This window comes from Akebia trifoliata, chromosome 2 (genome assembly GCF_017979445.1).
Source record: "Akebia trifoliata isolate Shusen 1 chromosome 2, ASM1797944v1, whole genome shotgun sequence".
In the NCBI taxonomy this organism is placed as follows: Eukaryota; Viridiplantae; Streptophyta; class Magnoliopsida; order Ranunculales; family Lardizabalaceae; genus Akebia; species Akebia trifoliata.
Window position 1 is genome coordinate 25,817,075 of NC_141376.1, and position 27,089 is coordinate 25,844,163.

At 36.9% G+C, this 27,089-nt stretch overlaps 1 protein-coding gene across 2 annotated transcripts in view; it reads left to right on the forward strand.

Moving 5' to 3' along the window:
* LOC147409982 (protein ACCUMULATION AND REPLICATION OF CHLOROPLASTS 3, chloroplastic-like) overlaps window positions 1–27,089 on the forward strand; it is a 76,914-nt gene that overhangs the window by 25,155 nt on the left and 24,670 nt on the right. For both annotated transcript variants that reach the window (XM_086432173.1, XM_086432174.1), the window contains exons 3-5: window positions 6,818–6,882; window positions 16,001–16,135; window positions 17,671–17,719. In XM_086432173.1, coding sequence (XP_086288299.1) covers window positions 6,818–6,882; window positions 16,001–16,135; window positions 17,671–17,719 — 249 coding nt within the window. The remainder of the gene's footprint in view (window positions 1–6,817; window positions 6,883–16,000; window positions 16,136–17,670; window positions 17,720–27,089) is intronic.

The following is a 27,089-nucleotide window of genomic DNA, read 5'->3' on the forward strand; positions in this document are numbered from 1 at the left end:
TTTAGTTTTCTTTTGTTGCTTCAAGTGTTCATGGAAGGGTAGTGTAGTCATTTCACTTGGGCTGTTATGTTTTAGTTTTACTTATAAAAAGGCCATCGAACGTAGTTGTAAATCACTTTTTCTTGAATGAAATAGATTCAAGGGAGAGTTTTCTCTTCTAACTTAACTTTTCAACTTCTCTTGAATGATGAGGATTTAAAGGCATGGAAAGTTGTGAGAATTAAATGCGCAAAACAGAAAATGTGGTAGTGGGTAAGTGAAAAGACGTTCCTCTAAAGAAGTTCAGGCAACAAAGAAAGGAAGGTTCTCGAGATCCCTAGCATTGCAAGGAATATCCATACAAGATCATAAATTATCCTAGAGATACATAAGTCGCATAGTGCAGAAGGAGTTGAAAAAATCCCAAAAGGCATGTTCGGGATACTTGCATGACAGTAGAGGGAAGCAAGACTTGGAGGATAAGCTAGGAAAGGTAGCCAACAAGAAGACCCCATGTTGGCATTGTGGCTCCCGAGCGACAGACCAAGGGAGGGGGAAGCCACTTCCCTTCCTGAGTATGCTTGGGAATCGCGGTAAACTTGCTAATTGAGCTTAAATCCTTAGAATCCCGAAGAAGATCCAGGGATTGGGTGTAATCTTATCAAAATAGAAGGAAGATGAATTGGAAACAAAGACTAAAGAAGGAAGGATTACAAAGCAGAAAAAGTGACTGTAAATGTTTAAATACAAGGTAAATTTGTTTATGAAGAATGAATTGATTTCAAATGAATAATAAGTGTGAATCTGACTTGGGTATCAGAGTCTCTTTCTTAGGTACCACACTGGTGCTTGTGGGTGTTCTTCTTGTAGTTTTGATCTGGTGGTGCTGTGAATTTCGAGGTGGTGGTGGAGAAATCCCACACTATCCTTGTTTCTCAAACCAGTGTCCATATCGGTACTAATATCTGAGCATCTTAGGTTACAAGATTAATCATCATAACTTGAAGGGTGAAAAACAAGGCACTGCAGTTCCAACAAAGGGAAGGAAAAAAATGTAATGTTTTTTGTGTTAGGAGTTAATTATGACATGCATAATAGCATTTTGATGTTTTACTTGAACAATAGCAAAATATAGTTTAAAGTTTTCACTCATTACTATTTTATTTTTTTTCCTTTGAGAAAAAGTTGCCTTACTAAAATTTAACACAATTAGCAATGTTAGGTTATGTTACAATTAAGATCTGTTTTCTTCCATGTACAAAAGAAGTCTGAAACCTCAGCAACTATTGGGTTTTGATAGCAGAAAAGAATTATTGTTTGCAATTGTGTACAACTCTTCAATCTGACCTGTTCTAACCTTGAAAACTTGGAAATGTTGACCGCAACTTGAAAAAAAAAACTTTATTGTTGTTTCTCATAGAGAACTTAGAATCTTTTCAAGCTGACTAATAAATCAAGTTGTTTTGATTGTTTGATCTTAGTTTTTATTTAAATAGAGGCCCATACCTCAATTGGTTGCTTTTGCATTGCAGCCATGATAATGTGGGTCAAATCATAACCCTACTACCCACAATCCAAACAAGAATGAAAAAAAACCTTGGCTATAGCATATCTGGTTGAGTTATTGATTCTTTTGGTTTTAGTTGTTAATCAACATACCAACTTTGATTTCACGTGTAGTTGTTTTTGTGTTATGTTGCATTCTCTTTTGTTGGTTTTGTGCTCTTTAGACAAAAAAAAACTCGTGTATTGTAGAAGATCAGATTAGGGTCTAGTGAAGAAAAGAATGGAAAAAATGGAGGAGTCGAACTTTACTTTCTCACTATGAACCGTGGTATATATATATATATATATATATATAAAATAAAGAAACAAATGAAATTACACTTATGCCTTAATGGCACTTATATATCTAAAATTCTCCCTCAAGCTAGAGAATATGTATCATATAATCCTAGTTTGTTATGTAGAAAAGTATATATATATATAAAATAAAGAAACAAATGAAATTACACTTATGCCTTAATGGCACTTATATATCTAAAATTCTCCCTCAAGCTAGAGAATATGTATCATATAATCCTAGCTTGTTATGTAGAAAAGTAACCCTATCACTACCTAACGATTTAGTAAACAAATTAGCAAGTTGATTTCCAAACTTGACATATGTTGTGGCAATTTTACCATTCAGAAGATTCTCACGAACAAAATGATAGTCCACATTGATTTGCTTCGTTTACTCATGAAACACTAGATTGGAAGCTATATGCATGGTTCCCTGGTTATCTCATAAAAGACTCATAGGTGTTTCTACTATGAAACCAATCTCCTTGAGAAAATGTCTCAACCAAATAAATTCACAAGAAATATGAGACATGACTCTATATTTAGCTTTTGCACTTAATCTAGCCCCCCACTATTTGCTTCTTGCTTTTCCATGATTCAAGATTACATCTTATGAAGGTACAATAACCTGTGGTAGACCTTGTGCCTAAAGGAAAACCAGCCTAATCTACATCTGTATATCCCTCAATCTGAGTATGACCATTAGGCTTGTACAACAAACCACGTTTTGGTACCTCATAATACGTTGAATAGCTACCCAGTGTGGCATCCTAGGTGTTTCCATAAACTGACTCACAATGCTAACCTGTGAGATGTTTGGTCTTGTGATGGTGAGGTAATTCAACTTTCCAACTAACCTCTTGTATTTGCTGGGATCACCGAAAGTTTCAACTTCTGGTCCATGGAGGTACTTATTGGTTTGGACCCAATTAATCCTGTCTCTTTTAACAAACCTAGCACATACTTCCTCTGAGAAAGACTAATACCACGACTTGAATGAGCCACCTCAATACCAAGAAAATACCTAAATTTTCCCGAGTCCTTGGTATGAAATTGTTGTTGAAGATAAAACTTCAACTTCTGTATCCCATCAACATCACTACCAGTCAAAACAATGTAATCAACATAGATTATCAGCAACATATACCCCTCAGTTTTCTGATGGAAAATTGAATGATCTATCTGACACCACATCATTCCAAATGCAAGAACCACATTACTAAACTTACCAAATAATGCTAGTGGAGATTGCTTCAAACCATAGAGTGCTTTCCGAAGCTCACATACTTTCCCAGTCTCCCCCCTGAGCAAATAACCCAGGTGGTTGCTCCATAACACTTTCTCATGCAAATCACGTAGGAATGCATTTTTAACATCTAACTGATATGAGAGCCAATCAGACGTAGTAACTAATGCAATCATCACTCGAATTGAAGTAATTTTCACAATTGGAGAGAGTCTTAACATAGTCAACTCCAAAAATCTATGTGTATTTCTTAGTAACTAACCGAGCTTTCAATTTTTCAATTGTGCTATCAAGATGAAATTTAACAGCATAAATCCACCTACAACCAACGACATGCTACCTACGAGGAAGAGTTAGAGACTTAGTATCATTATGATGTAGAGCATCCATCTCATCAACCATAGCTATTCTCCTTCTCAGGTGAGATAAGGCATCCTTGAGATTCTTAGGAATAGAAATGGAAGAGAAAGTAGGGATAAAAAGACATTGAAAAAGACAACGAAGCATAAGAAATAAAATTAGACATATGATATCTAGTAACACAAGAACGAGTACCTTTGCTAACGATAGGTAATTCACTAGAAAATGAAGTAACATCCATTTACCTGAATGGAAGGAGATATAGGAGGTGGAGATGGATCTTATGTCGACAAAGAAGTTGGTGCTGGCGGTGCTGCAATGATCCTCCTGTGATAAACTTGAAGTTGTGGAGTAGGATTGGGTTCAGAAATAGGAATATGAACAAGTAAATGAATACTTTTTAATTTAGCATCAACAGATGACCCAGTAGAGAAGTATGGTATAGACTCGAAAAATGTAATATCAACACAAACAAAGTGTTTGTGTAATGTGGGACTATAACACCGGTAACCCTTTTGAGTATAAGAGTGCCCAAGAAACACATTTCAAACTTTGGGATCTAACTTGTCACGACTAGAACCCAAATGATGAACAAAACATACACACCCAAAAACATGAGGAGGAAGATGAAAAATAGGACAATCGGGAAATAAGATTTGATGTGGAAAAGTACCATCAAGGACAATAGTAGGCATACGATTGATGAGATGACAAGCAATTAACAACCTCACTCCAATGATATTTGGGAATATTCATCTGAAATATTAAGGCTCGAGCAACGTTAAGAAGGTGGTGGTTTTTACGTTCAGCTACCCCATTTTGGTGAGGGGTATGAACACAAAATGTTTGATGAATGATACCATGAGACTGCAAATAAGTAGTATAACAACTGAGAAAATTTTGTTTTTGCATTATAAGAACGTAAAATGCATAAAGAAGTACCAAGTTGGGTTCAAATTTCCATATGAAACTGTTGAATTATATTAAACAACTCATAATGATCCTTCATTAAAAATAACCAAGTACTAAACGAAAATGACTAGACTCTCTACGATCCATACTAAGTGGAAAAGACACTCGATGGTGTTTTCTAAATTGACACACTTTACAATTAAGTATGAAGTCTTTCTTTAAAGTAGGAAGTAGACTTCGTAAAACATGAGGAAAATGATGACCAAGCCGACAATGCCACTAGAAGGTGCTAGAAGATGAATGAAAAGTTGCTGGGGTTAGAGCACTGTTGAGAAGATACAGATCATCTACTTCACGCCCGCCACCAATCATCTTCTTTGTCTTTAGATCCTAAAACCACAATGAGAAAAGAAAAATGTCACTGAACAATCCAATTTGTTTGTAAGTTGGCTTACAAAAAGAAAACTAAATGGGAATTTAGGAACATAAAATATTGAGGACAAAGAAAGACTATGATTGGGTTGTGAAGTTCTTAATCCAACAACTTTTGAAAATGACCCATCGACTAATTTAACGTTTTGACGAGAAGATGGAGAAAGAGATGATAACAAGTGAGAATTACCTACCAATGATCTGATGCACTATAATCAATAATCCAGGGGCTCGTAGATTATAATAAACAAGTGGATACCTTACCTGTCTGGGCTAAAGTAGTAGTAGCTGATGAGTAGGAGACTAGTTTGTCATACTCTTCTCGAGAAAGGACAATGAATTTCTTTTCAATGCTCTTATCAGATGAAATAGTAGGTTGCACAACATCCTGAACTGAAGATAATGATGCTTGAGGGATAATTGGTCTCCCATGCAGATCCCAACAAAAGTCAATAGTATGCCCATCCTTGCTACAGTGGGTACATTTTCGGGTTCCATGGCTTCCCCCTGAATCTCTACTGCCACCTCTGCCTCCACGACCATCACCACGTATTCCACAATTACCTTTATGACCATGATCTCCAAGAGTAACTAAAGCAGAGCGATTGCTCGTAGGTTGGCCACTATTTGATAGAGTGACTCTCTTTAGCATGGAGGAAACATTTGTCAAGGATGGAAGATCAGGACTTCCTAAAATCTGAGACTTGACTACATATTTTGATCGAAGGGATGAAAGAAGACGATTGACATCTATATCCTCTATGCTTCTACATTTGAAGGATATCACTAGAAATAGGTTGATATTGATTAGTTCTTTACGCATATAAGCATCAATGAAGCAAATATTTGATCTATAGTTTTATCATCCTGCTGTAAGGAGAAATATTGCTGAGTGATCTCATAAATTCGAGTTATATTGTTGGATCCCGAATATATGTGCCTCACTCATTCCCAAATCTCTTTTGAAGTATTTAAAAACATAAAGTTAACACTGATCTATGACTCCATACTATTCCACAACCAAGTAAAAATCTGAGCATCTTTGTGTTCCCATACCTCAGTGGCTTTTTCATTAAGAGAATCAGATTTCACTATGGTTAGATGAGATTTCTTACCCTTGATCTTCAAAAATATCTACACTGCATTTGCCATTGTATGTAGTTATTTCCATTTAAGCAAGTAGAAGTCATTTGAGTTCCAACCAAATCAGTAGATATACCCAAGATAGTCTTTTGATTCATGATGAAATAACTGATTGCCCAAGAATTAATAAAATTGTTTTGCACTTTTTGGCGCTTCCCCCAAAATTTTCGTGAACTTTTTTCTATTGCCGAAAAATCTCCTCAACACGAATTTCTTATTGCCAAGATCTATGAAAAACCACCAAAAAGCAGAAAGAAATCTATCTTAGTAAGTCGCAAGGTTCTAGAACTCCTCCATATAAAATCTCAAAGCTCGAAAACCCTTTCCAATTAAAATCACAGATCTCCAATACCTCTCAAGATGAAATCACAGGGTATCTTGAATGCTAGAAATACAATTTGAAACCTAACCACCACACCACACCACAACCAACCACTAATAACTTTTGAAAAACCCTTGATCTATGATCACATTAAGGATATTTTCCAACCACAAAAACAAAATCCTCCAAACAGAGGATTTTAACCACCACGAGGATAATAAGTACAAATCAAATAAGAAAAATCTGATTTATACCAAGAGAGAAAAGAAGAAAAAGGAAAAATGCGGAAGAAGAAGAGAGAACCAAAATCTGGTCACTAGAGAAGTTCTAATTCCATATAGAAGATTAGATTAGGGTTTAAAGAAGAAAATAATTCAGAAAGTGGAGGATTCGAACTTGACTCTCTCACTATGAACTGTGGTATATATATAAAACTAAAAAATAAATGAAATTACACATATACTCTAATGACATATATAAAATACCGATATATCTAACATGCATCTAATGACATTGTTTTCCAAATGATGGTAGGATAAGGTTTGGTTGATGATAATTATGGGTTTTTTTTTTCCCAGATATGATACCAAGGATTGTGGAAGTTCCATCATCTCTATTATCATCTCCTCGGGCTGTTATCCTTGTATGTGCATTCCTTACCTTATACTCCTGTTTATGTAATTAATTAATTTTTTCTTTTATGATTTTACTTACGAAAATAATGTCATTGAGGCCATCTATCTTATGATGGTTTTGACTATATGAACTGTCTTTCTTGGTTTTTCTTAGAGGACCCTCCTTTTTCTTTATTTGTTGTTTTTGTGCATGGGCTCTTTTAAGTCGTACTGCCAGGAATGAATCATGAGGGTATTGTCCATATCATTGGAAGGGACTTTGGACATATTCTTCTAGTTTTTTTCTTTTATTTTCCATTGGATCTCTTGTCACCAAATGATAATCTCATGCTTAAAATTTATATGTTTTTTTTTATTGCATTTGATATTGCCTTATTTTTTAGAATTTCTTCTTAGGCTCTTAAGGATTTGATCTTCATTTCTTCCAGTTGATTTATGATTATGTGCAATAAATATGCGTTTCTGGTTCCATTAAAAACAAGTTAGATCAAGCCATGGAGATTCTATTTTATTTTTTTAATTTTATAAGTGAAGATAAGTGGACAAGGAGTCCTTAAAGAAAAAAAAAAAAAACAGATTACAATATCTCCCTACTAATAATGTCCCATCTAAACAAGAAATTCTCAAAAAATAAACACCTAAATTCCTTAAATTGCTTACACTAAAAGAACAACAAACCAAGAACGCTAAAGATAAGTTCTTGAGTCAAGCTTTCCTTGCCATCAAAAGTGCGCCTATTCCTTTATTTCCACAAGCCCCAACAAATAGCAAAGGGGGTGAACTTCCACAAAATCTTCAACCTACCAGAAAATGAGGGAAACTTCCAACTTAAAGAAGAGAAGTAAATGAACTGGGAAAACACCAAGAAACCTTAAACAATGAAAGATAGTGGGACCAAACACCAAAAGCCAAATCACAATGAATAAGAAGGTGCTGAACAGACTCCCTACCCGCTTTACACATACAACAATAATCAATAAAAAACAAACCTTTGTATTTGAGGAGGTCAACTGTTGGAAGTTGACTTAGCTGCCAACTACATGAAGAAAGAGAATTTGGTCGGCATTTTAGAAGCCCAAACAAAGGAGGAAGGAAAACAAGACTTAAGATCTTCTAATAGAGAATATAACTTTATAGAGAAGAGATCGTTATTAGCACCTTTCCAAATCCGACGATCCGCCTTATCAAGAGGACCTGAGGAGGTTGGCAAATCTATGATAGAAGTTGCGTTTCTGATTTCCCAATCGTTAAGCCTTCTTCTCAGACCAAGATCCCAAGACTCACCCCTCTAATTCAGAACCAAGAGACATGTTTTCCTATCCTCATGGACAATGAGTACAACCTTGGAAACAAAGTCTATAGAGGATTCTCACTACACCAACAATCCTCCCAAAAATGAATTCGATCTCCGCTCCCTACCTCAAAGTGGCTGTGCTCCCCCCATGGCTATCCCCACACTAGAAATACCTCTCCAAACACCACAACCATAGGGTTGTCTACTTGGATTACACTCCCTACCCATAGGGTCCTCCCCAAACTTGGCTGCAACTACTCTCCCCCAAAGTTCCTCTTTTTCATTTTTAAAGTGCCAATACCACTTACCCAACAAAGCTCTATTCACAAATCTAAACCTTTTAATCCTAAGACCATCGAATTTTCTAGGCTGGCACACCAACTTCCAATTCACTAAATGTAATTTACGACTTTCCTTTTTATCATTCTAAAGAAAATCTCTCACTAACTTTTCAAATTGCAACTCAATCTTTATTGTCATTGTAAACAATGATAAAAAATGAGTGAATGTTGGAAAGGGTGCTCCTAATTATGGTCAACTTCCTACCCTTTGAAAGATGCTTGGTTTTTGATGCACCTAGATTTTGATAGGACTCTTCTACTCAACCTTTACCTTCAACTTCCGGATGAAATTTCTCCTTTTTATGGGAGTTGGCTACACGATGAAAAAACTTTGTATTATTGTCTCTTGCTTCAACCACCTCACTTTGGCCTTTTGTTTCCAATTAATTTCTTCCAACAAAATCACTTTCTGGAACTTAGCTTTCAAATTGTGCCTTTAAACTCTCTCCTCCTCTTCAATAACTTCCAATTCCTCCTCCTTCCTATCCAACACTGTTATATCCTCCAAAAAGCTTTCTTCCTAACCTCTATTCTTCTGAAAAGCTCAAATTCCACAATTTCAACTTTTCCTTCAACTATTTCAACTTTTTGCTAAAGATTGCCCCAGGTCTTCCCAAAACTTCAAAACTATTCCAGCAAGAGCTAACTAGCTCAAAAAAACCTTCATGCTTCAATTACATATTTTCAAAGTGAAAAGGGGTTTGACACCTCAAATCAACCCTTGCCTCCAAAAAGATAGTAGAATGATCTGAAACTGGCCTAAGAATTATAGAGTCTAGTCGTAGTTGGGATGGCCTGATTGTTAGTCCAAGAGAAACAACTTCCTCCCAACAATAAATCAATCAACTCATTCTTGTTCACAAACTTGCCAAATTTCCTCTTACTTGAAAGACAATTACGCCCTCCTTTCTCCTCAATATCAAACCTAATGACATTAAAATCTCCTCCCACACACTACAAGCTATCCCAATAAACCAAAACACCCTCTAGTTCGCCCCAAAATTGGTCTCACTCCCGAGCTTTTGTAGTCCCATAGGTGCCAATTAGCACCCAAGTCTCAGTTGACCTCACACAATTGCATAGAACAAAAGCTGAAAAGGTCCCTATCAAGTGTCCTCTTATTGTTGCAACTCTAGTGTCCCACAAAACAATAATCCCTCTCGAAGAACCTACTGCTGGAAGAGTAATCCACTCCACTGAATTCCACTAACTACCTCCAATTTTGACTCTTGAAAAATCATGACATGGGGGTTTTGAAACCTCCAATTTTGTAGTCCCATAGGTGCCAATTAGCACCCAAGTCTCAGTTGACTTCACACAATTGCATAGAACAAAAGCTAAAAAGGTCCCTATCAAGTGTCCTCTTATTGCTGCAAATCTAGTGTCCCACAAAACAGTAATCCCTCTCGAAGAACCTACTGCTGGAAGAGTAATCCACTCCACTGAATTCCACTAACTACCTCCAATTTTGACTCTTGAAAAATCATGACATGGGGGTTTTGAAACCTACCAATTTTGTAGTCCCATAGGTGCCAATTAGCACCCAAGTCTCAGTTGACCTCACACAATTGCATAGAACAAAAGCTGAAAAGGTCCCTATCAAGTGTCCTCTTATTGTTGCAAATCTAGTGCCCCACAAAACAATAATCCCTCTCGAAGAACCTACTGCTGGAAGAGTAATCCACTCCACTGAATTCCACTAACTACCTCTAATTTTGACTCTTGAAAAATCATGACATGTGGGTTTTGAAACCTACCAATTTGTTTCACAGAAGCCCTTTTGCGACGAGTCCCTAAACCCTTAACCTTCCAAGACAAAAGCTTAACTTATATTTTGAACTATTAGGCCCTTAACTCTTCTCCTACTGTCATCTGACTTCAACAGAAACCCACATCTTTTCCTAAAATTTCCACCTCGTTAGACTTCCTCCCTCTTCCTCCTTGAAATATTTTCTCCCCTCCCCCCCATAATTTAATTGGGTTGATAATTCTTTACACTCTTGGATGGAGAATCGAGTTTAAATTATCGACCTGTTTTTCAGCCACTTTGTCTTTGAATCCATCCTCGCACACACGGTTTACCTCAAAGACACTATTGATCCTTATTTTGTCATCTCTTCGAAGGAACATTCCAAATTCCATCTTCTTCCCTAAAACAAATTTCATCATAATCTCAGCCCCACTGAAAATTTTCAACCTAGAAACACCTATCGCAACCCCAATAACTAGAACATAATTCAGAAATCATATCAACATTAGCTTTACTAGCTCTCTCCTCCTGGCACTTCTAAATTCTGCGGACATACTCCCCTGCTAACCAAAGACTTCCCCACAACCTTTAGATTTTCAGATCTGTGGATAACCAAGGCAGAACCCAAAGTCTCAAAAGATTCAGCCTCCCTGTCTCTGTCTTCTAGACACCTCGCAATCGGGTGTCCATTATTAGGACCAGAAGAAGACAATGACAACAAATTCGGGGTAACCAAGGTCTCTCTACAATTGTTCACCACCCTAGGCTGCCTTCTACCTTTCCAAGGTGGCCTTGAATTAGGAAAACACAATAACGGAAGCTGGAAACGACTAGAAACACTTTCCCTAAACCTTGCAAGCTTTGGAACAAAATAGGGCTTAAAATGGGATGGATTTTATCCGAAATCCGAGTGATCTGAATCTGAATTTGGTTCCTTGGAGTATATCTGAATTAAAATATGGTTTGGATATGGGTTGATGTACCTTGACTTGAGTTGGATACGGATCTATCCCTATATCCGCCATAATCCGAATGTTATATTACTTTGCAAGTTGTATTTTTATATTTTTCAAGTTATTTTTTTATCAACCAACAACGGTTGGGTGTCGTGGTCAAGGACTCTATTCAAAATGGAGAGGTCCTGAGTTCATGTCACCATTTGGCCATGTTTTGGCAATTTTATTTAAGATAACCTTTAACAGTTTGACATTATCTGACACGACCGACCTGAATCAATTAATTTGGTTGGATCAGATCGGATAAAAATTTAATGAATGTAAAATGGTTTGGATATGATTTTAGTTATTAGGATCCGAGTTGGATCCGGATACAAAATTCAGATATGGATATGGACATACTCATATTTAGCTTGAACCCGGCCCGTTTTAAGCCTTAGAAAAAAACCTAACAATGAAGAAAAAACCTCAAAAGACCAAGAAGTAGGAATGGAATAGAAATTTGAAGTTAACAAGGAAGATACAAAATTAGCAGCCCGCCAACCTTTTCTGGCACCAATTATAGGGTTTAGTAGGAAGTCCAAAACCTGATGATTTACGGAGCTTGCAGGGAAAGAATTCTCTGCAACTTTTTTGTGTCCGAACAACAAAGCTTCTTTATCTCTATTTTCAACCAAATCAGCAATTGGAGACACTTCTAGTTGAAAGAGATTCCGTTCTGACGTCTCAACCCCTAAACTCAAGGTTTCTCTTCCTCCCACCAAACACTCCCCTTCAAAGGTGTAGTGCACTCAATCTTTGCAAACTTCCCTTACCCCTTTCTCAAAGACGAAGGTGTTTTTAGTAAGTGTTTGAACTTCAAACAACCCTTTGGCTCAGTCTTAATCATTTTAAGAGGTGGAGGTTTGGCCCATCAACACCAAGCCCCTTTTCCAAGCCTTCTTTCAACACAACACAATCCGTGGGTCTGCTCCAAAGGGCTTTAGTCTGAAGATCTTCAAAAAGTGATTCTTGGTCCTCAAACTGAAGCTTCTCATTAGAAACCACCTGAGACTTGATATGAATCCTAACAAGATGAGAGCAAATGGACTCATTAAGCTGTCTAGATCCATTATTTGAGACCTCAAATGTCTTTAAACCATAAATGGGCCAGAACTGAAGTTAATGAACCAAAAGACTGATGTTGGAAGGGCATGGGGCTTCAACTACACTCACGGCCCAGTCTGATGAACAAAGTCTAGGCTTGCATTGGTAATAGGACCCATTGAAAAGGGTCCACTTGTGAGTTTGGAGGCCTGTTTCTTTGGTTTCCTTGCTAGTCCCAATTCTAGAAATCTTTACACGTATTTGTCATTCAAACTTTCCTCATTGTAAACTGTTGTGTTCCACCTTTTGAGCATGCCAACTCATCCCTTATCCCAAGATACCCTTGTACTACATCTGGTCGATAACCTTCTCTTGAAGTTTCCTTCCAATGAGGTTCGCAATTCAGCTGTAAGGATTTTTCTCCAAACGAATCTTGGACAAAAGATGCGTCCAAATCCAACGAGGAATCTTCCTTTGACGAAGAGGACGAGGAATCTAGGCCATTCGACAACTCAAAGTTGGGATTTCCTTCTCTTCCTGCCCTTTTAAACTCCTTTTAAACCAAGCCAGAGTTGGAGACCACCTCATGAAGACTCGCAGGCACCAAACTAATATCTCTCCTAATTTGCGTATATTTTTCCTCAGAAGATCTCACCAAATTCTTTAACCCGACTTAACATTTAAGGTTTTAACGTACGGCTCCTGAAGGGTCAAATCAACTAGCTTAAAGACTTCATGGGCTTGACTAAAATGTTGGGCTTTTAGGTCCAAATCAGCAACGTTGTCCAACAACCGTCCTTTTTCTTCTCTAGCTGTTCCACCCTCTCCGAATACTCCCTTACAACCCATCACCTAACCTCCTCAATTTCCAACCTCTTACGTCCAACTTCAGCTCTAGCATTGACCACAATATCCCTCCCTCTATCAGCACTTCGAGGATTTGGACCCAAGCCTAAACCCACCACCATAAAGGTAACAGAATACCTATGGCAACCAAAGGAAACAGTTTCCCACCTAGCTTTTAGCTCCTAGATTCCCATCTAGAATTCTTGCCGCTGTGAACCTACTTCTGTTGGTCATTGGTCACTGAGTCGTCGACTTTTATCAGTCTGCCTAAAGGTTTATGTAAAGACTTGAACACATCCAAGGTCTAGAGTTGGAGTAGTAAATCGTAGACATCAATCGAAGTACTTTTCACCCATTGATTAGGTAGACAATTCGAGAGCGTGCACCATTGATGGAAATTTACCAAGCTACCCCTTCTTTTCACCGAGCTAATTGACATAAACCAATCCAAATGCTCTTTTGATTTTGGCAATAGTTATCTTGGTCTTATCCCATACGAAGCCAGTTCATAGCAAAGATGGAGTTATTTGAAAATGGCCTCTTGTATAACGATCCAATTAGTAGCAATCCATTTAGTTAAGTCGGACCCCTCACAAATAATAATGTTTGGCTAATCTCCAAACCCACAGAATGGTATAGATACTGAGAAACTTGTTCTCCCACCATAAATAGCAACTAATGGAGCCAACACCTGCTTCTTAACCTCTTTCACAACAACCTGCGACTTGAGCACTAGGGGTAAGAACTTCGCCCCTTGCACGACAAGTTGAGGCTTGTACACTGGGATTAAGGGCTTACTCAAAGGTAGCTTCAACTCTAGAGCCTCTTCTATCCCTTTCGTCAAAGACTTCCAGCTCGAGTGATTAGTTCCTTTGGGGAAGATAATCGGGCTAACTTGTTTTTGGAAGTAAAGTCTAAGATATTTAAAAAAGCTTCGCTTCTATTAGACCCTTTTTTGCCACCCTAATGTGAATACGAAAGGAGCATTTACTCCTCAATGGTTATCCCGTTGGTGTTTTAATGGCTTCTGATAGATTTTTTAAAAGCCATATACCTTCTTCAACTAAGAACTTTTTAAGCCTGCCCATGAAGGGGAATGCTCAAAAATCACAAACCCAAGACTATTTTGGATTAAACAAATTTTAAACTCAAAACTCTTGATTCCAATTGTTACCATTATAGGGTGATTATTTTCCTTCATCAAAGACCAACCAAACACCAACCGCCTTACAACCTGATCCGTAGATTGACTCCAGTCGTCGGAAGAAGCCGAAGGACCTGGCTACAGACCAAACGTAATTGTGCAATGACTGGAGTTAAGTTTCTTAGCTAACATTGACATATATCTTCATAGTAAGGAGATCCTCCATCTCCATTTCAATTTCTGCTGATGGTTGGAACTCAATCTGGATTTTGAACCTCATTAATGAACTACCAACTTTCTATCAAAGATTCTAGCTTTTCAATTTATTTGACTCAATCTTTACCTATTGGTGGTGGTTGAAACTCATTCTCTATCGACTCTAGATCTTCAATTTATCTATCCCTGGAAATTACAAATTCCAACCTCCACATATTATTCTCATTTGTCATATGCCACTTAGGGGGAATTGGCCAACAATTTGTAATACCCCCTCCTAAGTGATACCCACTTTTTGAGAAACTACTGTGGATATTTAGAATGGAGAAGACCTTTTTTTGGTTATATTCACTAAATTTTTATGAGGACCATGTTAAAGGTACTTGTTTCATGGTGGGGAACGGTGAGAAACATTTATTTTGGAAGAAAATTGGTGTGAATAGGTAGATTGTGTTATGTGTATCCGTGTTTTTATAGATTGGTTTCTATTGTGGGGTTAACATTGAACCATTATTTTAAAAGAAGAAAGAAGAGGTGGTTTGGTTCTCGATCTTTATGTGCAATATATTGGACAAAGGAACTGAGGAGTGGTCATTTTCCCTGGTCATTGTAAGAGGCTACATTCTTTTGGAATGTTTGTGTTTGAGGGGACTTGAAAAGGAAATTTTCTATTTATAGTTGTCGAGGGATATTTTTGTCGGGATAAGTTATTGTTTGAGAGAATTGTGGGAATCTCTGTTCCATCTAAATGGAGGTGTTTATTCAGATTGTGTTGTTTGATAAACTTGACTGCTAATCATCTTCTTCATGATAAGATATTAGGATAATGACCCCAAAAAACCTATTAAGTGCAAATTTATTAGGAGATGTTTGAAGAATGCTACCTAAGAAAACTATTTAACTTGATTGGGGTTGACCTGGGTGGACATTCTCTAATTGAAATTTTATTATCCAAAAAGCAGCATATAATGGTACAGTGCGATGTGATATTTACATCAACAGATTTAATTTACTTGTTAGAACAATAGTCTCACATCGGTCCTGGTTGCTCGATTTGTGTGGTATTTGAGGAGACAGCAATCCTCACCTTAGAAGCCGGTTTTGTAAGGTTGAGTTAGGCCAGGCCCATGGACCTTAATATTACTGATAAAAAGTATATTGACATCAGTACATATCTGCAGTTTCTAGTGCTTCATTGACATTCTTTTAATTTGTTTGGCTGTAGAAATTAACTGTCGGTCATATTGATTCATAATTTGCAACACTGAATTTTGATGAATGTACTTGCATTTAGCATAAGAATCCTTGGTTGAAATGCTTATATTTACTATTTGACAAGAATTATAATATATCTTGTTTTCATGAACATAAGCATTGTATATTAAATCATCTGTTAAATGATTTGCTTAAGCAAATTGTAATCAAATTCTTATTCTGTAGGTCCTCTTCAATGGACAATACTTATCAGCTACAATCTCTTGCTCTTGATATAGGTGGCAACTGCAGGGTATGGCATAGATCACACTATAGCAATTGAGCTTCTTAAAGCTGTAAAATCAACAAATGGATTGGCTGTTGGCCTTATTCTGAAACCTTTCAGCTTTGAAGGACAAAGACGCCAAGATGAGGTAGGGTATGTTTTGAAGCTAGAATTTCATGTCTCTTTTATCTTTACCATAAAGAGAAATAGGGAAAATGCATAATAACAATTTGCAGGACATTGAAAAGTGGTACACTTTTACATATTTTCTCAATATAATTATAATAAATGTATTAACTTACTATTACAATTCAAGTCTTTATTTATGAAATTTTCTTCATTATATGTCTTTACTTTGTCAAACACCTTTTGTTGACTATTACTTGGACGTAGTTTGCAGTACTGGAGGTTCAAAATCGGTGCGATTTTTTATATTCATACGCTGACAACTTTATCTTTGGGAGAATATATACTTGATAAGATTGATCCATTCCCATTTCCATTGTGTTTTCTAGTATGAAAATCAGCCGATTAGGGATTTCATGGTATGGGTTGTTGATTTGGTGTCATGGGACTTCGTATTTAGGAGGAATCTCAAGGATTGGGAGATGACTTTATAGCTATTTTGATTGCGTGGATCATAGATACTCCTTAATGCACCATGAATGAGGGTCATTGTTACCTTGACATGTGACATGGGTGCTAAATTTCTAGGTATACGGCACAACAATTTCTGGAAATTCCATACGGCAGCACAGCCTTAAAATATTATCTTGGGGTACAACAGATTTTGTAAGTGGTACTCTGGTAAATTATGATACATTAAGGAAACTTGGATCTCGATAGCTACCCAAGTTTTGCAAATGAAGGAAAATTGTCCTTGCTAAGGATCACCATTCATAATGTTAGTTCATTTGTGAAAAAATTGAAGGAACATTTGTCTACCATATATTTGTGGTGGTATGTGGTCCTTATTGTGCATGGTTGTACTAATTTTGATAGTTAGATCAATGAATCTCGTGTAAAATAACACATTAACCAAAAAGTAGGTTGATCAGTTATCCTAAACATTCTACAAGTATGCCTTACTTCAAAACTCTTTTCCTTTTATTTCTGGTTGTCCAAAATGAATACAATTTCTTAGTCATTTAGGGTCATCTGCTATAACTAAATTTTGGTATGGCTAGTCATTTAGATGAGGTCTTTATGTTGGACTATTAGGAATTTATTGCTATGTTTCCCCATGAATGAAAAATAACCATCAAAATGCAATATGGACTATATTGAACTCAATGACTGAAGATTGGGCCTTACCTCTCGACCAAAAGTCCAGTCTAGAATCACCAATCAGTCTAATTTTTAATGTGTAAGTCCACCAAGGGGAGACCCAAAGGTTCATAAGGTATTTCCAGAATATTTGTTTCCTAAGAAATGTGTTACACCAATGTGGTATGTGATTGTTGTGTGGTGCTGTTGATTGGATTTTCAATTGCACATTAACTGCTAAGAAATATCTTTCTTATTTTAAAAAGATTTGTTCAATTTTCTGGATTTTTTTTTTTTTAATCTGGACTTCAGACATTATTTTTGTTGTGCCAAGTGTCAGCTCATTAAAGGCTGCATTTGGTGAATGCTTGCTTTAGAACTTTACAAGTTAAATGGAAATTTAATGATTGACTACAGGTTAGAGACTTGGTAAACAAAATTCGGGAGCACACAAACTTCTTTATCGGTGAGGTCTTGATCTGATGTCATGTATCAATTACATTTTTATTTTAGTGTTTCTTTTAAGTGGCTTGTAAAAAGATTATTCAAACAAAGCACCATTCTATTTAAATAAAGATAGATGATCTTTAACATCATCAAGGTCCTATCCCCAATATCTGGGATCAGCTGGATGATTCATGGCCCTCCACTCAAATATATATATATAACCATGTCTTATGTTAGTTTAGGAGTCTTTATATCTATTCTCTCTACCTTATGCCACTTCCTGTTTGGTCTTACATTTGCTCTTTCGAACTTTCAACCTGCATATTCATTCTTAGTGGTGTTGTCTTTGATTTTTGTTGCAAATGTACGAACCATCTCAATCAACTTTTCCATAGTTGATCAGCTACTAGGTTGCTCTTACATTTTCATGGATGAACACGTTTATGATTTTATCTTCGGCTTTTCGCTCATAAATCTCAACATCCTTTCCTCTATTATGGTGGCAACATTGGTAGGTTTGTCCTGCTTGAGTGCTAACCCAATCCCAAACCTCTTTCCACCACTTAACCCACGCCCTACCCAATCTTAGATTAGGTCTAAGGTATTAGTCCAAAGCCTAGTCTGAGGTTGTTATAAGCATATTTACTTGTACATATCTAAGCACACACAATCATTCATGTTTTAATTATTTTGTGTGGTGATTATTTATTTAAAGGCATTTAACTTTAAATTTTCCTTTCATCACATTGTTATATTTCAAAAAAGTTGAATTGGCCCATTTGAGAACAATTCTTCTATTGTATCATTTATAAATTCAATGAAATCCATGGATAATCTACGAATCCCCATCAAATAGAGATTTTTCTTTCAATTATATTTCCATTGATCATAATGTGAGAATGTTAGACTTGATAATCTGGAAAACTTGCTTAGTTAGGGCAATGACCCTACTAGCCTTTGTATTAAGGAGAGAAGAGAATGAACGAGTACACCCCCATACAATACAAACACCAAAAATGATACAAACACACACCATAGACACTGTACACTTTACAACACTCCCCCTCAAGCTAGAGCATAAACATCAAACATGCTCAACTTGACAGTGACATTCATAGGGATGGATGATTTAACTATTTTAGTGAATATATCATCGAGTTGATGAGAGGAAGAAACATGATGCATCCTAAGCGAAATGTCTTGGACTTTTTCACAGATAAAGTGGATATCAACTTCTATATGCTTGATTTGCTCATGCAAAATAGAATCAGAGGCAATCTTCTTTGCTGCTTCATTGTCACAGTATAATGTCATAGATTTCTTGGTAGGAAATCCTAACTCACACAGAAGAGATCGAAGCCAAAGAAGCTCACATGTACCATGAGCAATAACCCTATACTTAGCTTTGGCACTCGAACGAGATACTACTGGTTGCTTTTTTCTCTTCCATGCAACCAAATTGCCTCCTAGAAAGGCACATTATCTTGGGGTTGAATGACAATCAGAAGTAGATCTTATGCAATCTACATTAGTAAAAGTGGTGATATCCAAATGACCATGTGAGCAATATACACGTCCACGGCTTGGACTAGACTTGATATAACAGAGAATACAATGAACTGTTGCGAGATGGTAATACGAGGAGCATGTATGAACTGACTAACCAAACTCACAGCGAAGACAATATCTGGTCGTGTGAGGGTGAGATAAATTAGCCGGTCTACAAGCCGTTGATAGGTATGTGGATAAGGAAGATCATCTTCAATTTCATATAGAGATAGCTTCGAATCCATAGGTTAAGTAGCTGGTTTACAACCAATCATACCGGTATCACAGAAGAGATCCAATGCATACTTTCTTTGTGAGAGAAAAATGTCTTTTCTGGAACAAGCAAACTCAAGCCCAAGGAAATATTTTAAGGCACCCAAATCCTTAACTTTATATATACGGCCTAGTTCCTTCTTCACGTAAGTGAGGAAGGACAAGTCATCTTCAATGAGAATAATGTCATCAACATAGACTAAAAGGATAGTATGACCTATGGAGCCTGAATGAATGAAGATTGTATAATTAGAGGGGCATTTCTGAAAGCTCATGTTAATCACCACTTCGTTGAAGGATGAAACCAAGCTACAGGTGATTGCTTCAAACCATAAAAGACTTTTTGAGTCTGCAAACCATCTCTAGGGACTCACCCTGAAGTAGGAACCCAGGTGGTCGATCCATATACACCTCTTCTGTGAAATTCCCATGAAGAAAGACTATTCTTCTCATTTAACTGATAAAGTGGCCAATCTTGATGAGCTGTAATGGAGGTAAGGACTCGTACCGAAGTCAACTTTGCCACAGGAGCAAAGGTGACATAGTCAAGGCCGTATGTTTTTGTAAAACCATGAGCAACAAGACGAGCTTTGTACCAAGCAATACTATCATCAGAGTTATGCTTAACAATAAGACCTAATGACAACCCATTGTTTTCTTCCCAGGGGGAAGAGAGACCATTTCCCAAGTCTAATTACTTTGCAAGGCAACTATTTTGTCTAGCATAATAGTTTTTCATACGGGACCAACAAGAGCAATAGATACTATGCGTGGGATAGTCACAAAGTCAACAACAGAAAGAAATGCCCAATAAGGGGAATAAACAACCTAGTAACACACATACTTTGCAAGTGGGTAAGGAGTAACACGCTTATGAACTCCTTTACAAAGAGCAATAGGCAACTCAAGAATAAAAGTATCAATAGGATGAATAGCTCCAATAGGAATAAGAGAAGCAATAGGTTCATCAATAGGGTGAGAAAAACCTACCGGAGGTTACGTAGAGAAAGGTGGTCGTGGTGCATAAGAGGGGGAACCATGCTACTTGCGACAGACATAAGTGATATACTCCTTTGGTTTGGGAAGATCAATCGGTACAGGCAAAAGCAATGATAGAAGAGGTGTAGAAGGATCTCTAGAAAAACAAGGAACATCATCGAAAAAGGTAACATCTTTGGAAGTAAAGAATTGACGAGATGTAGGATCATAGCAACGATATCTTTTAGGCATACTAGAATAACCAACAAAAACGCAACGAATCTCGTTATCGTTTAACTTGTGACGATTAGGATGAAGATCTTGAACAAAACAAGTACAATCAAATACACGTGGCTCAATGGAAAACATGGGGCGCCCAAGATAAAGAGTTTGGAAGGAAGTATGGCCATGAAAATCTGAGAAGGTATGTGATTGATCAAGAAACATGCAGTAAGAATGCCATGGACTAGTAGGTCTTAGGCATCTCCATATCACGTAATAAAGATTGAGCAACCCCAACCAAATGTCAGTTTTTACGTTCAACAACACCGTTTTATTGAGGGGTACAAGGACAAGTAAATTGATGGATAAGACCATGGTCTAAAAGATAGTGGATAGAAGGAGAGGACCAATACTCAACACCAGTATCAGATTGAAGAGCTTTAATCGGAGTACCAAACTTAGTGGACACTATAGCATGGAATTCTCTAAATTTAGAAAAAAACTTCATTCTTAGATTTCATAAGGTAAATTCAAGTGGCGTGAGAATAATCATCAATAAAGGTAACATAGTAGCAAAACCCATCAAGAGATGTTGTCATGCCCCGAAATCCCAACACGAATCCCTATGATTCATTAGTTAGAATTTCGAGGTGTGAGATAGTCAATCTCACAACCTGATAGAACATTCACAAATAATAATACTTATGAAAAGAAAATATACGCAGCGGAATAAACATTTGACTAACATATATACGAGAGTCTAGAGTAAGCGAAAGAAATCGACAAACACTGATATAAGTCAAGATCCTAAATCTCATAATTCATTAGGTTACAAAAATTTCTAAACTAACATATTTCTTACCTACAAACAAAAACCACTAGGATTCCCTACTAATCCTCAAAGACACGGTGGTGGCAAGACATCAATTTGTTCTTCTTCGAGGACCTCCTCAAAAGACTCCTCAAAGAACAGCTCTTCAATAGCTGAATTATCTGAAAGGGGAAGGATAGGGTGAGTAACAGGGGAATGTTACTCAGCAGGATGAATCCCGTTCTAACAGCGAGTCATATATGCACGAGTAATCATCAGAACAATTAAATAATGCAAGTTTTTATAATGTAACATACGATAAATGTCTAAGTATACTCAGTAAACAGTTATAATAACTTTCAATCTATCATTTTCAATCATTTAAAGTAACATATGCATCTTTTAAATGAAAACATCTATCAATCATTATAAAATAAGAAAAAGATACATAATAAGAACACGGCGGTGTAATCGATAAGAGAGCAGAGGAACACGCCGATATAACCGCCTCAGCTATGGCAATACGATATTCCAAACTTAACCTCTGATGTGGAATCCCATCGTTATAAATCTGATTTTGTGGCCGGTCTAGCATACCACGGTTGGATGACCATTTATCCGGTTCAGACTGGCCGTTGACCAAGAACCCAATACTGAGTTCAACTAACGGTGAGGTCGACCGTTTGACCACTACAGACTAAAAGTGATCACTAACTAGCCCAGGAGACCCCTCGCGTCGAAGCCTATCAAGAGGCAATGCATGTGAACCCCGCCTAGCTATACAGAGACCGCCTTTACACACAACGTTCCCCAGGAAATAAGTAGGAGAAATTCCCGGATTTCATAAGCTGTAATATGCTCTAAGGTATCCCATACTACCGAAGAGCGTATGACATCTAGTGTTATCCTAGATTAACTCGCTGCTTCCGGATACACAGCAACGCGTCACTCTTTATGGGTTTTCTACAAACCTTTACTGGTAAACAAAATAATTTATTTTGTATATAATATATCATTTCTTTTAATCGAAAATACAAACAAAGTCTGGTAGTGCCCTCCAATGACAGTTATCTGTCATTTCTATCCATTAATCATCTCATCCCTCTATCTATCTATCACGTTTTACGTGGTATGGCCACTACGTAGAACTGGAGGCACTGTCCCATCAATCAGGCGAGAACATACGTTCTCTCTATCCATCCATCAATTAAATCGATCAATCTATCATCTAATTTCCTACTATCTATTAAATTAATTTTACCTTTAAAGTAATTCAAAATCCATAAAGCATCAACCAATTCCATTCGATGGTTTTGGTTGAGTCAAGAGACTCGAAAACAAAGATAAAACCATAAGACATAAAAGTTGAAAATATGTGAAAATTTAACCAAGTGTTAAAAAAATGATTTTTCAACGTCGAAATTGAAAACGAATTATTTATTTATTTATTAAAGAACTTAAAGTAATACTTAATTGTTTTTAATGAAATAAAGGTAGGAAATGGGTATACATACTATATGGAAGCAACACTAAAAAAATTAGAACCAAACTCAACATTCAGATATTTTTCCGAATTGCTGATTTTTCTTCGAAACTCGACCAAAATCGATCCAAATATTATACCAACTATAAAATGCTTATATTACATCAAATGAACTAAAACCAATCATAAATAAGCATGCAAACATGATTCAAATCGTTCAAATATGTATAAACTTAATGAAACGATCGATTTATCAACAATCATATGGATTTTCTATGAAATTATCGCATAACTAGGAGGTAGAAGGGAAGGCAACCTACCTCAAGCTATTTTCATCGGTTGAACGAAGTTTAAAATCACCTCCGGCCAATCTCCAAATTTTTCTTCCGGCAAAAATCGGATTTCTTTGCATCCACGCGTAACCCTCGGCGAGAGGAACAACTTTCCTTCTTGCGCCTAAGCTCGGATCGTTCTTGTTTAGTATAGATCTGAGTTTCAAATATTGAAGGAAAATGATTGAGATTTGTTTGGAGAAGAGAATAAGAAAAATCTGATTTTTTCTAATAGAATTCAGATATTTATATAACTTAAGTTGGGACATACTTGTCATTTTGGGAATTATTTTTTCCGAATGTTGAATTGGACAAACTTATACTCTATTTCAGGTGATTTTTTGACACGAATCTAATGCTATGATCGGTTTCCTCAAATTACGTCTCTAAGGTGTCGTTTACTTATTGGGAAAATATCTAATGCGAAACTCGAGGATTTGATAACTTTTTCAATCTACTTCAGATTTAGGCGTGCTTACAGGGTAAAGTATGTTTCTCGATCCTTCAAAATCTATTGGTGAAGTTAATTTTCCTCAAATATTAAAAATTAAGAATCTATACTTTTAAATCAATACACAGATCTAAAATTCTTTCCGTGAGATACATTTTAGGATTTTCAAGTCATTACAGATGTGGTTGGGGAAGGACCCCAAACATCGGAGTGCACCAACTCAAACATGAAATTACAATGATGCATGCGTGAAGCATAAACGATTCTAACATGTTTAGTAAGTTCACAAATTGGACATTGAAAGTTAAAAGAAGAACATAAAATATGAAATTTTGGAATTAAAGCACACAAGTTTGAAAGCCATCATGCATATGCTTGGCATGCCACAGATGTAAATTATCCACACTAACACCTATAGAAAAAGGAAAAATAGTAGGAATGTCGCAATCAATAGCAATGACAACAACATAATATGAATGTTTAGTGTCCAAGTAGTATAGGCCTCCTCTCTCGACCTCAACCCCCCTACCAACAATCCTTCTCATAGACAGGTTCTGAAAGACACAATAAGTAGGATAAAAAAGAGCACAATAATTTAAGTGTTTAACAATACTATTGATAGAAAGATGCTTAGTAGAAAAATGAGGAACATGTAAAACATGAGACAAAGAAAGAGAAGAAGAGATGGGGAAAGTTCCTATAGGAATGATGGGAGTAGAAAAATCATTACGAAGGTAAATTGTTTTGGGAAAATAAGTTGGAGAATATAATGAATAACTTTGAGACTCACCTGTCATGTGGTCAGTGACTCCTGAGTGGGAAATGATGTAGCAATGACTGCATAAGCTACAGAATCATGGATACCTGATGTTGCAGATGAGTATGAGTGTCAACTGTAGAAGAGGATGGAGCAGAAGTAGTAGGGTGGGATGAAATCTGCATCTCAGCACAAAACAATGCAGTAGTACACATTATCTCCGCCATTTGTGCTTTCATCGAGTTCAAAGCATCAGTGATAGACTCGGGTTGGGAAGCATCAACAATAGTAGAATCATTGGTAACAACAGTAGAATGAGAATGGTAGCCCTCAAGATAATCATGGAGATGATAACACGGAACACGGCCATGCCTTGCAATGCCACAGTGAGAACATATGACACTAGAAAGACTACAAGCACGACCACTACGACCTCAATCAGTCCATCGATCACGTCCAACAGAGGGAGGAATGGGATAATGAGAGGCACTGACAAAAAAAATGTGATCTCGAGGATCAATAGAGGAAGTCCCTAGTGACATAATTGCACGACGACATTCCTCACTAAAAACTATGGCATAGATGGTGCGAAGCTGAAGAAAAGGGGATGTCTCTAGAATCTGAGTGCGCAATTGCTCATTCTCAGTGCAAAGATCCCCTAGAAAATCATTGATCTGACGACGCTCAACCTGCTTAGCAACAATCTTAGCGGACTCGGGTTGGAGCTCATATTGACTTAACGCCTCCCAACGGCATTGGAGGGCACTATAATAATAAAAAACAGAACTTTCTCCCTGCTAAAAAGTAGCTAACTCGCGAATAAGTTGGTAGAATCACGCGTCATTCTCAACTATTCACGCATCATTTTCAACTAAGGCATATGTCCGTGAAAGTGAGATCCACACCTGATGAGGCAGTCTCAAAAAATATAGTTTGTGATAATCAAGGGCTCCATAGAGTTGAGAAGCCAGCTTAGAATGATGCAATTCTCATAGTCCCACTTAGCATTAGCGCCAACATCAATAGTAGACCGAGGAGTATCTCCTGTAAGATAACTCATCTTCGAATGACCCCCAATATAACGGGTAATAGCTCGATGCCATGCAAGAAAATTATCACCATTAAACATTAGATTGGTGATAGAATTAGCAATAGGATCAAAGAGGGTGAGAGGAACAAGGGATTTGAATTCCATTATAAAATAAATGTTCTATGGTGGAAGAACACAACCAAATCGCCAAAAAAAAAAGAAAAGGATCCCAATAAAAGGTTATGCTACCAAAGGATAGCAAGAGAGAGCCAAATAGGGGCAAAATGATTACAGGATGATGAGAAAAGAAGGGCAACAGTTTTGCCCTAAAAAAAATCCCAACTGAACCAAGCAAAAACCTTAAATAGAGCACAAAAAAAAAATCATCAAAGCCCAAAGAAAATCAGATCTGAGGCTATAGATGTGATCTATAGCTATAAATGACACAACCTGTTGGGGGGTTTCTGCAATAAGAGATTAGGATCATGAAGAAATCAAAGAAATACGAAATCGAGGAAACTGTTCTCCAAACTTGCAACTCGATAAAAAACATATCAATCGGCCTCAAATCTTATTTCTGAGCAGTCCATGAGATTCAGGAGATCAAAAACTAGCAGAAACCATCGATCTTCGATGTTTGGGGAAGAACTAAGGTTGACGTCATGCTGATGTTAACGACAAAGCTCAGAAAAAATGCAAGAAACCCTTGCGCTGATACCAACTTGATAATCTGGAAAACTTTCTTAGTTAGGGAAATGACCCTACTAGCCTTTGTATTAAGGAGAGAAAAGAGAATGTACAAGTATACCCTCATACAATACAAACACCAAAAATGTTACAAGCACACACCATAGATAGTAAACATTTTACAACAGTCATTACTTAATAATATATTCATGTAAGCAAGTGTATTGCATATTAAGGTGCATTTAAATAACACAACATGATTATTGTCATGTCCATGCATAATACAGATGTGGTGGCATGCTACTAATCTTCATGTTATTGCAGTTTGATGACTTATAAGTACGTTTTCATGCTTGATCAGTTGCTACCTACCCTCGCAAAGAAATTCCTTCAATCTTTCACCATTTCCATGAAAATTGTGTTTGTGTCCATACTTATATTCCATTTTTAAACTAATTGAAATAGACACCAAAATCAGAATTTAATATCATGCCAACATCTCATATCCATTATCGTGGGATTTGGTTTACCAAATAAGGTACCTTGTTGTATATGCCAAAAGACCATGAGAAGCTATAGAACAAAGTTGTTGAGTTGCTACAAAAGGGGTTGAATGTGTTGTTCTAGGGTTTTTGGCACTCTAAGACTACTTAAAGATATGGTGTATGCGTATTAAAATTCTTACCACCTATGTCTGACCTCGATTAAATGATTGCTAGGCAAGTTTGTTGGGTGAAAGACCTTCTGTAGGATTTATTTGTGGAGTTTTTAATCACCAAATTCACTTTCGGTCTGGAAACGAGCTGAACACGACCTT